This window comes from Ascaphus truei, chromosome 3 (assembly GCF_040206685.1).
Source record: "Ascaphus truei isolate aAscTru1 chromosome 3, aAscTru1.hap1, whole genome shotgun sequence".
NCBI lineage: Eukaryota > Metazoa > Chordata > Amphibia > Anura > Ascaphidae > Ascaphus > Ascaphus truei.
The window spans coordinates 363,425,497-363,438,095 of record NC_134485.1 but is presented as its reverse complement, the minus strand read 5'-3'; the positions used below and the strand labels follow the sequence as shown (position 1 = coordinate 363,438,095).

The window sequence follows — 12,599 nt, the reverse complement described above, 5'->3', positions numbered from 1 at the left end:
GCTTTTTACTAATCTATATGAAAAAGCGTCACTTTGGGGAGAAAACCGTGCGTCAGCAAACATTCCTGGGAACATAATATGAACCCCAGGAGGGACATACAGACTACTGTATGCTTTTAACCCTAAGCATAAAGAGGAGAAGAACTCAGACAGTACACGGGGGTTAATCATAACTGTACTGGTCTCTGAAGTAGGTATTTGGTAAGGAATATCTGGGAAACCAGAAATTACTGCAGACTCCATAATGTGGGAACTATGCGCTGAAGCAGGGATCACCGCTATGTGGGCGACAGGCTGGTTCAGTGAAATACCCGGGAGAAGGAACTCTGCGACCAAGCTTAGGGAAAAACCTGACTCCTGAATACATTTATCAGGAACCAGAACTTTAGCCGAAGTCTCCGGAGACGAAACTGCGGAAACTTGAGCTGAAGCAGGGGATTTATAGCAAAGAATATCTAGGGACTCCGTACGGTTATAGGAATCCCTCAATGCAACCTCTGCTGTCTGACTTGTGGACTCATTCTCTGAGGCTAAAACGAAGGCATTAACTTGGAGGCAGCAAGAATTTACAGGGGTTAATGCAGACAGTGCCTGAGAGTAAAACACAGGAAATTTTTTCTCTGTATTAGGAGAGACAAGGGATCTCTCCTCTGGAGCTAGGGGCGTGACCGTGGCTGGCAGAGAACAGGGAATTATCAAAGGAGACTCAGAGAGCTGCCCCTCAGGGGTTAATACAGAAATGACCCTGGGAACAGAACTTAGGGATTCTTTCTCTGACGGGGAAAGCGCACAGGACTGCCTAGCAGAGTTTAAAGCTGGAAAACCCTGAAGAGCTGGAGTGACAGATTCGGAGTTAGAAATAGGGGAACAAAGGGACTTATTCTCTGATAGTAGAACCTTAGTGTTGGCTAGTGAAACATATGTATTCTCCAGGGGAACCTCACAGGACTGCTCGGCAGGGGTTAAAGCTGGAAAACCCTGAAGACCTAGAGAAAGGACTTCTGAGCTAGAAATAGGAGAACTAATGAACTTATTCTCTGATACAAGAACATTAGGGCTGGGTAGAGCAACATATGTATTCTCCAGGGGAACCTCACAGGACTGATCGGCAGGGGTTAACGAAAACATATCATTGGTGTCAGGGAACCCGGGCATACACTCAGGGCAAGGATCCGTGGTAGACCAGGGATACAGCCAAGCGGCAGCGAAGCTGGCGAGGGGAGGATCCTGTTCCTTTATGCAAATGTCCAATGTCATGGAAAGGATATGGAGTGTTTTTTGGGCATCAGCCAACATGAGGAGAGGGTCCACTTTTGCTATATAAATGTCTAAAGACAAGGCCAGGGAAGAGAGTTCCTTTTGGGCGTCGTCCAATTCTAAAGGGTACACATTTTCCCAAGTTAAAGGGTAACCAGGAAAGCAAATACAAGCGGCCAGCGATTGTTTTAAGTCCCGGAGGCGGTAAACCTTCATCATGAGATCATTACGGCATTTGTTTTGCAAAGGGGTTAAACCTACAAACACAATCAGATCTTCAATCAGGGGTATTATCTCACATAGAAATTGGTATTCACACTGGGACTGGTTTACAGGCTGGGACAGGCTTTCAGACAGAAACTTACCAACCCTCACCACAGGGCGGTCCGAGTTTGTGGGGCCGAGCATACTGTCAGGGTTCTGCTCGCCACAAACCAGGACCGGACCGCGAGGCTGAGGTGGGGTTGTAAAAGCACCGACCTGAGACCGCGCAGGCTGATCCGGATTGCGCAGTTCGTAGTCATATGTCGCAGGATCAGGATTGGAGAAGACAGCGTCGTCGTTGTAGAAGCCAAGGTCAGGACAGGAGACATCAGGATAAACATTGTACAGGCAAGAGTTCGGCAACAGGTAGTCAGGAGAGCCCCGCTTCAGCTTAGGAGCGCGGGGTTGGCCTTTGCGCGAGCGACGACCATGGCCCATGGTGCTGGTCACAGGAGATGGTAGGCAGACCAGAATAGCACACCGTCTTGCTGCACGGGTGCACCAGTGCTACAACGCAAAAGTCCTGAGCGGGCAAGGGAATCCACTGTTTCAGCGCAGGAACCAGGACACGGCCTCTCTATATTAGGGAAAGAGTAGGCCCCAGGAACCAGGAAGCTGTAGATACAGGGAAACCTCCGCTTCAGTGCAGGAATCCAGGAGGCTGAAGGACGCAGGAACGAAACCTCTGCTTCAGCACAGGGGAACAGAAGCTGAAGGACGCAGGGAATACCTCAGTATCAGCATAAGGGAACAAGCGGCTTGAAGGGAGCTGAAGGATGCAGGACGTAACCTGGAATCAGCATTGGAGAACAAGCGGCTTGAAGGAAGCTGAAGGACGCAGGGCGGAACCTGGTATCAGCAAAGAAGAACAAGCGAGAGCTTGTGGCAAAACAGTAGACATCCAGTTAGGACTATGCTCGGCCAGGAGCATTATGGGCAAGCAATACTTAAAGGCCAGCGGGCCAATCCCCGGCGGGGGTGTGAAGGTACTGCCCCTAATGAGTGAATGCAAGTATAGTTTGCAATGAAAGGCTGCACAGCTGCAGTAGATACCAGAGGGAGTGTGTATTGCTTTGATGAGTGAATCCAGGCTGCAGCAAACCTCAGGAGAGCTGATCCAGAACTGCACCGGTCTGCAAGGTAAGGCAACCAGTAAACCATGGAGCTGATTCCTTACACTGCGAAGGCAAACAAGATCTTATATTTCATTAAACGGGCAATGGATGGAAGGGAAGTAAACATTATTATGCCCTTTTACAAAGCATTAATATTACCACACCTTGAATATGGAGTACAATTTTGGGCACCACTGCTTAGAAAAGACATTATGAAACTAGAGAGAGTGCAGAGAAGAGCCACCAAATTAATAAAGGGGATGGACAATCTAACTTATGAGGAGAGGCTAGCTAAATTAGATTTATTTACATTAGAAAAGAGGCTTCTACGAGGAGATATAACTATATTCAAATATATTCAGGGAGAGTACAGGGAGCTTTCAAATGAACTATTTATCCCAAGGGCAGTACAAAGGATTCACGGGCATCCCTTAAGGTTGGAGGAAAGGATATTTCACAAACAACAAAGGAAAGGGTTCTTTACAGTAAGGACAGTTAAAATGTGGAATTCATTACCCATGGAGACTGTGATGGCAGATACAATAGATTTGTTCAAAAAAAGGTTGGACATCTTTTTAGAAAGGAAAGGTATACAGGGATATACCAAATAAGTAAACAAGGGAAGAATGTTGATCTAGGTAATATTCCAATAGCCAATTCTTGGAGTCAGGAATGAATTTATTTTTGCCCTTATGAGATATCATTGGATGATAGGACACTGGGGCTTTTTTGTTTGCCCCTTTCTCTGGATCAATAAGGAAGTATAGATATAGGATAAAGTCTCTGTTGTCTAAATATTGCATAGGTTGAACTTGATGGACGTATGTGTTTTTTCAACCTCATCAACTATGTAATAGTAATACAACACCTGCGTACATTTCTACACCTGCCCACACCATTGGTATACACTCCCACTCCACACACACCTTTTGTAAAGCTCTGTATACACTGTGGGCGCTTTATACATTTATATTTACACACATACTCTTACATCACTAACATTTAGGGACCATTTTACACCTTAAGTCATAAATCGCATACTGCACAGGGGGAATGATAGGCTTCAGTCACAGATACATTCCAGGATGCAATGTTTCTAAGTGTAGCCATGTCTCCTCTGGCTGTCAGCACCCCCCTCCCCTGGTGCGCGATCGCGGGTACCGCCGAGTCCCAAGGCGGCCCCGCAAGCCAATTGCGCGGGTGAGGGCGGTCAGGTCCCGGCTCAGGGGTTGCCGGGGACGCGTGCGGCCGGTTGCCAAGGCCGCACTCGCGTCACAGGGCTCCCGGCGCTCTCGGGGCCGGGCAGTAAGGGCGCCGCCATTTCTCAGTGACTCGCGCATGCGCAGTGGTCGCGCATGCGCAGGGAAGCCTCTAGAGCCAGGGAGAAGTCGCGCGAGTGCGACTTCTGGTAGGAAAAGGTTAAGGCAGCATCAGGGAGATCGTGCAGGCGCAGGTAAGGCCCCAGAGTTAGGGAGAAGTCGCGCGAGTGTAGGGAAAGGCCAGGGAACAGTGAGGCAGTCCCAGATAGCTTGCGCAGGCGCAGGTCAGGAGAGAGAGCCCGCGAAGCCCTAGCCTACCAGGGAAGGCTCTGAGCAGAGACTACGAGTCCCATGAGCCTCTGCACGCACCACGTGATGCCAGGGAGCCAATAGGGCTTAGGATGAATTGGCAGAGGAGAAGAGATACATTGTTTGGGCTGCAGCTACGCAGTTAGTTGGAGTCCGGGAGCTGTGAGGGAAGCAAGGATGCGGGGAGTGAGTGCAGCTCCTGCATCCAGATAGGTACCCACATCCCAGGTAGGCCCCAACTCCCCACCAGTTTAGGGGGGTAATTATAAGGGACAGCCCCAGTTAGGGACTCTGCCCTTAGTGTGAGTGCTGCCTTGTCAGAGTCTCGGCTGTTAGTGCTGTGAGGTCTGACAGGCAGGCACCGTGTTGTGCAGCCGGTTGCTGTACGTACCAAGTACTAGGTCCCAGTCACCTTGAGGTAGCGCTAGGGGTAGGATGCCTGAAGGGATAGCCTGTTAACGAGGTCAGGGATTCTGGAGAGGATCTGCACTAGGCTAGCCAACAGTAGGTAGACGCCTGGGGGCAGTGCGTTACTGCAAGTACTAGGTACTAGTTAGCTAGAGTCAGGACCGGGAGAGCTAGGGGGACAGGATAGGCCAGTTAACCCCTTAGGTCCCAGGTAGGTCCTCACTCCCCAGTTAGTGGTGCTCCAGGGACAGCCCCTAGGTGAGGGACCGTGTCATGTTAGAGTGCCAGTGTTAGATAGGGATCAGCGGATGCTGCGCTTCCTGCCCGGAGACGTGGCTTAAGTCTGTGCCCAGAGAGAGACTATCTTCAGGGTGGGATCGTCCCTGGCGGACCCCAAGCAAGGAACCACCGGATCAGACGGGATCCAGGTCGACAGATCCTTTGAGAAGTAGTTGCAGGCCCGAGTGCAGGAGCACTCGGCAGGTAACCCCTTTTGTCAACAAGTGCACCAACAGTTCCATTAGTTAGTGACTGCGCAGTCACCCATATTCTCACCTACAGAGTGCGGGACACATTGTGAGGGGATTGATGGACATGGGGTGGGATCACCCGGTGTAGGGGAAAGCGTCCTGCGAGACGCAAGAGTCAGTGTCCCCTGGGGAAAAAAGGACACCCGTTATTATGTTGATGTTATATGGTTCATGTGAGCACAAGTAAAAAGATATTGGTTATCATACATATGGTGTACTGATTATTTGCATGTGGTTCCTATGTTAGGGTTATTCTACATACCCATAGAATCCTACATAGGTGGAGGCGCTGAAACAAAGAAACATTCCAGAGGATTCACCCCAGGCTCTCACTAGCGGAGGCTCAGACCTCCTGTGAGCCTGCAGGTATATGCACCACACCTGGTAACACCGCATGTTCTACGCACTCACACTATATATGCGCCTGGGTGGGGTGGAATACCCGTTACATAAGTAAAAAACCTTTCTTGCTTTATCTATTGTAACAACGCCGGAAGAAGAGATCCGTGTATCTCGAAAGCTCGCACAAATAAATCATTTTGTTAGCCACAGAACGGTATTGTCTATTCGTTCTTGATTATTAAGCTCGGCTAACACGGTACAGATACCTATATATATAAAAATATATATATATATATATATAAAATAATATGAATGATATTGTTTTTGCAGTCTGGCAAAGGTGACAATTATAATACCTGGGCATATATTAATAGTAATTAAGCTATTTCAGACGTTTTATTGATATCATTTGCTGTAGATATGTTGCTGATAAAGTTCTTATTCTTGTGTTTGGCCTTAGTGTGGCTTACAATGAACCTGTGCAGAACAAGGAGAGCTCTGTTCACTGTGCAAAGTCTGGTACTCCAGCATTCATTAAAATCTCGAAGGAAACACTTGTACGACAGAGCTGTAAATCTGCTCCCAGTGCAGAAATTGTAGGTTATGTTTGTCAGTTTCTGTATGAATATATTTGTATTTTAGTTTGCAGCAAGGGAACACCCAAACCAGATCATTAGTGATTGGTGTCATGTGACTCATTAAAAGCAATACCAGCTTTCTCAGCCCTGTGTGGGGTCATTTAACTCCATATGTTGCTGCAGACCCTTCTGCATGCTGTGGTTGTGGTTATGGATCAACCGTCTACTCAATTCTTGGCTATAAAATACACTTAGTGCTCTGCTTGCTGTGGGAATGCACTATGATCTTTAGTTGACATTTGAAGATGTGATCCTGCTACTCTAAATGACCAAATATGTGAGGTTGCTCATTAAAACTTAAACCTAAGTACCACCACCCTACAATCGCTTTTATCAGAAAATAGGATTTCACGTTTAGAGTAGGTTTATTTCAGTTATAATAATACTCTTCTGAATGCAAATACATGATTCTTTAAGTGGAAGTGGGAGCACCCTTAAGTTAGACAACCCCCCCTCCTCCCCCAACCCCCCAATAAAGATAATTTAAAAAAAGTGCTGTTACAGTAGTAGAGAAAAAACAACGTTCTTGAACCAGTGCTACCCAGTATTGGGCATAAACAGCATTTGACTGAAGCTGTAATTAGCTGGTTTGGGAGAGACCCATGAAAAAGAAAGATAGATGATAGAAAATCATGGAGTATGCGGCTTACATATTTTTGCTTCATAACTGAATAATTGACCCTTGAGAGAGTGAGTTTCATGTTGTGTCCCCCTATACCCATTGAACCCTCTGACTCAGTCCCTACAGTGGTGAAGAATGGCTACCAACAACCTACTTCACCATTTTGCCAATCACAAACACCAAAACGATATTGTGGCTTAGTACATGCATGCGTCTAATTTAGAATAACATTTTACTTTATTGATGCCTTAATTATACCAGTAGCAAAGTTGATTTATTTTTAGGCTCTTGACAAGGTGGGCAATCTTCTCTTACATTGAGGTGCTATTGGCAGCAGCCCCTATTGCTGTTTTTTCAACATTTCTTATGAAATACAAATGTGTTCCCCAAGCAATGTATGGCTGAATCAATAGCCAGGCGTTGCAGCTGACGTTTTTGCCTAAAACAGTCTCCAAAATGTTAAGCATTAATACAGAATCGGGGGCTTTCAAAATTATAATAGACACATTTGTGACAGTGGAGAACAACCATTTAGGTTTGTTAGGTGTTTCCACATACACACACGCCCTCTGAGGAGATTGTTAATCAGCAATAAAGTCGTGTTCTTGAATTTATAACTATTGTATTCATTTTTTCCCCCCCTCAGGGCGAACCTACAATGACTTAAATCAGTATCCTGTGTTTCCTTGGGTGTTAACAAATTATGAATCTGAGGAGCTGGATCTAACTTTACCAGGCAACTTCAGGGATCTTTCTAAGGTAATTGTTAACATACAATATTGATAAATACGCTTTGTTGAATGTGTGCCTCAATAAATAAACCTCTCTCAAATATACATAAATCATATCACGCACTTTAGTATCTGCATGTATTATCATTTGTCTTCTATTTATAGGATGTGACGTAGTGATGTTTATAATGAAATAGCATATAGAAGTGAGTTATGGGGATGATTATGTTGCAAACATTTTTATTTTCACTAGAATTACGGTAAAGGGTTTTGAAACATTCACTGTGACATACATGACAACTTAATGACATTTTGAAATCTGGAGGCAGTAACCTACTTATTATCACCAGCCATTTGTTTCTACTCCATACAAACAAATAAAACTTCAAGATAGTATCATAGGGGATTAAAAAGAAGGTAATAATCAATAATCGATGTGTAGCATAAAATGCCTTGTTAAAGTGTCATTTTTTCCCCTTTGGCTGTGAGGGGTTATGTGTGTATACATACATACATACATACATACATACATACATACATACATACATACATACATACATACATACATAGTGGAGAGAAAATGTTTGTGAACCCCTTAATATATTCACAAATTTCACACCTAAAATGTTATTAGAACTTAATCTAAGTCCTAATAATAGATAAAGATAACCTGATAAAACAAATTACACAAAAACAGGATGATACTTTTTCAACATTTATTTATCCATAAATTATTCAACATTCAATATCCATGTGTGAAAAAGTATGTGAACCTTTTGATTCAGAACCTGGTGGCACCCCCTTGAGACACACTGACTTCAAATAAGCGTTTCCTGTAACTGCTGGGCAGTCTCTCACATCGGTTTTGAGGAATTTTGGCCCATTCCTCCTTACAGAACTGCTTCAACTCAGTGACATTTGAGGGCTTCCTTGCATGGACAGCTCACTTCTGGTCCTGCCAAAGCATTTAGATGGGGTTTAGGTCCGGACTTTGACTAGGCCGTTCAAAAACGTGGAATTTCTTCTTCTGCAGCCATTCTTTTGTAGATCTGCTCGTATGTTTAGGAACATTGTCTTGCTGTATGACCCACTTTCGCTTCAGCTCACGGTCGGATGGCCTGACATTCTCTACTAGAATCTCCTGATACAATGCAGAATTCATGGTTGTGTGAATGATGGCATGCCGTCCAGGTCCAGAGGCAGCAAAGCAGAACCAAACCATCACATTACCACCACCATGCTTGAACGTTGGGATGAGGTTATTCTGTTCGAATGTAGTGTTTGCTTTTTTTTTTTTTTTTTTACTATTTGTGGTCCACGCTCATACCGTGTTATAGCGGATTGCGCTATAACGGGGTTGAGCTGTATATACGTGTGTGTGTACAGGCAGTCCTCGGTTATCCGACACAATGCGTTACGCAAAATGGCGTTGGATAGCGAAACGTTGTAAAGCGAAACACGTTTTCCCATAGGAACACTGTTTAAATTAAAGGTTCCGTTCCTGAAGGCATTTTTAATGCTAAAATACACCAAATATTTTACGCAGGCAATAAGATATGCAGCACACACATAAATCATATAGTGCATATACCGTATTATATATATAATATAACATAATATATAATATAAAAACATAATATATTATATAGTATAATATATAATATTATGTACACATAAACAACTTTGCAAAGCGTCGTAAGAGCGTTGGATAAGCCGTTTTGGCGTTGTAAAAAGGAACATAGGTATGCATTGCATAGCGTTGGATAAGCTATTCGTTGTAAAACGAGGACTGCCTGTATATATATATATATATAGAGAGAGAGAGAGAGAGAGAGAGAGAGAGAGAGAGAGAGAGAGCGCGCACGTCCCATAGTGTAAAACAGTACATTTAATCAATAAAAAGAATGGACAAGGGGATTAAGAACACTTACAAAAGTGCAAGATATAAAAGCAATTTGTGATATAATCACCACCAACAAGGCCACACCGTCCTGGAACACATCAGCTATTGGATAGTCCCTCCGGTTCACCTCCAGCAATAGTCAGATGATCGCAAATAGTGTCTCTTTGCCTCAATGCTGTTTGGAGTTTTTTCAGCCTCAGATCAGCTCCATGCGATCTCCGGCCGTAAAGCGCACTCTGCGTGATGACGTAATGTCGTAATTGCGTGCCCTGACGCGTTTCGTCACGACAGTGACTTTATCGTCGTGACGAAACGCGTCAGGGCACGCAATTACGACATTACGTCATCACGCAGAGTGCGCTTTACGGCCGGAGATCGCATGGAGCTGATCTGAGGCTGAAAAAACTCCAAACAGCATTGAGGCAAAGAGACACTATTTGCGATCATCTGACTATTGCTGGAGGTGAACCGGAGGGACTATCCAATAGCTGATGTGTTCCAGGACGGTGTGGCCTTGTTGGTGGTGATTATATCACAAATTGCTTTTATATCTTGCACTTTTGTAAGTGTTCTTAATCCCCTTGTCCATTCTTTTTATTGATTAAATGTACTGTTTTACAATATGGGACGTGCGCTCTCTGTTCTTCTCTTGCTATAGTTTTCCTGCTGGAATTGGTTATTCCTTCTGAGAGCAGCCGTGGATCCCTGATCATCAATTCTAATTTTCCTGAACTTCTATTGGACTTGTACCTAGGGTTGGACTTTCTTCCATTTTTTGTTTCCCCCCTTTTTTTCCCTGTTTGATATATGTTATTAATAATTATTGGCACGGTTTTTCTTCATTTTTTCACATTTTTAACACTTTTTTTCACGTTCGTGGTTTTTTCTTATTGTTAGATTGTTAATTACATTTAATTTCATTACTATTATACACAATATTTGCACGTTTTATTTGTCACTTTGTTTCACGAGTGGCGCTACTGAAATTTTTCTTTTATATATATATATATATATATATATATATATAAAACAAAAAAGAACCTATGAAGTAGCGCCTGTTAAATACCCTGAATATAAAGCTGATATAAACATAGAGACCTAACTAACTATAGGCTAATTGATTATATACCCATCAGGGCAATAAAGGGTTAATACAAGATAACATGTGTGAATATAACCTCTAGTCCCTATAATACATATATTAAATCATCTAAAAATTATAACTCATATATTTAATAAAAATAAACATAAAAAAATTAGAACAAGTGTAGAATTAAAAAATGTATCTTTAAAAGACCAATAGAGGAGTACAGTCCAGTTCCAAAATTTAATCCACCGAGGCGTCTGCAGCCCGAATAAGGGATCACCAATCCCTGACAAAAATCTGTAGAGAAAAGATAACAAACAGGCGCACACCTAGTGTATTAACGTATAAAAATATGTATTTTAAGGAACATAAACTCATTCAAATGCCCACTCACAAAGGTAGTATAAAAACAAGCGTGTATGAGATTAGATCTCAGTCGCCAACAACGCGGCCCTCTCAGCACACCACGAGATCCCGGCGTTCCCCTGCGTCGCTCCTCCACGTGAACCGGAGGCAGAACCTTCTCCCTTGAGCACCCGGCAAAGATGTTCCTCCGGATACAAGTGATTCAAGAGTCCATACAAGCTTATGTAAATGCGTTCAATCTGAATCGTGGGGAAACTCAGGAGCTCACACACAACCTCTATGGTATCCACTGAGTGTCAGCCACACAGTTAGACCACGCCCTATGCGTTTCGTCATCAAAATGACTTCATCAGGGGGTGCCCAATAGGTTTACCCTTTCAGTATATATAGGGGAGAGAAAGGTTTTTTTTTTTTACATTAATTGATTATGCACATGTGTAACAATCAGCTTTAATTTGATGAGGACCCAGCATGAAACCAGCTATAAATCAATGCAATCTTTTCAGCTCATAGCAAATTGCAAAGTAAATAGAAATGAATATAAAAATAAACAACAAAGTTAAAAATAGCAATATGTATAAATGACTAAATTATCAAAACCATATAATATGTAAATTAATGCATGCAGTTCACATATGAGCACAAATAGTATTTCTCCATGTGTATACCAAGCCTGAACTATAAGAACAACTCCCCACACACATAGAGAAACACCAGGCATTCAAAAGACTAGAAAAACATTAGACATTCAAAGGGCTAGAAAAAAACATGGAATATTATATTCCCAAATAGTGCACACTTAAGGATGTTTCTGAATTTTATTTTATTTATGGATGGATGTCAGTCAGATTACTAATTTGACTAGAAAATACCAGTTGAATTCTGGTTGCTAACTTGGTGATTAATATAACAAATAAATATATATATATATGTATATATATATATATATATGTATATATATATATATATGTATATATATATATATATATAAAAAACAGAAATACAATAAGCGCAACCACACTGAAATTAAAAAATGGAATATTTACCACATATCATGGAGGGTATATACCCTTACAGTCTAACTATCCCTGACTCTATATGCAGCCAAAAGGTCTACCGCTCCACGGGCTGGTAACGAAATGTGCACAAGAAATGACCTAGGCGCAAAAGGAGACAAGAAAAGACAGAGAAAACATAGGGTAGTATGTTCAGACTCAATAAACCGCCAGAAGGTATTATATGCACTTACAGTATAAATGATAAAGTCAAGCCTTGCATCCACTCTGGGATCTGGAACAATTATGCGATGGATCTGGAACAGCTGGGCGTCCACAGCAGTAATGATCTCCAGCACAGATTACCATGCAGGAAGAGAGGTAAAGTGCAAATAGTATAACACAATTTATTAAAATTCTTAATAAAAAATTTGATAGGTAAAACACTCACATTCTGTGAGATAACATAAAACTTTTGAGAATTCTGAGCTTCTCACACTCAATAGAAATAGGGTATTTAGCCCTTAGCAGATTTCTTCAGCAGTCCTTGGTATATGGGTTATTGACCACAAGTGAAATACTCCTGTTTTAAATGCAGCAAACACATTAGGTGTCTCTACTGCTCCACACAGTCTCTGAATGAGTGTATTACTCAGTTTTTCACAACCTAATAGGTCTATTCCGCCGCTCCTAATGTATATATAGTACTCACGGTACTTTCTTATAGGTGCAGTCCACAGTGGCACTCCGTGCGTTGTGTTATCTTCCCACGA

At 42.8% G+C, this 12,599-nt stretch overlaps 1 protein-coding gene across 12 annotated transcripts in view; it reads left to right on the top strand.

Moving 5' to 3' along the window:
• NBEA (neurobeachin) overlaps window positions 1–12,599 on the top strand; it is a 714,827-nt gene that overhangs the window by 610,563 nt on the left and 91,665 nt on the right. For all 12 annotated transcript variants that reach the window (XM_075592121.1, XM_075592113.1, XM_075592110.1 and 9 more), the window contains one exon: window positions 7,391–7,503. In XM_075592121.1, coding sequence (XP_075448236.1) covers window positions 7,391–7,503 — 113 coding nt within the window. The remainder of the gene's footprint in view (window positions 1–7,390; window positions 7,504–12,599) is intronic.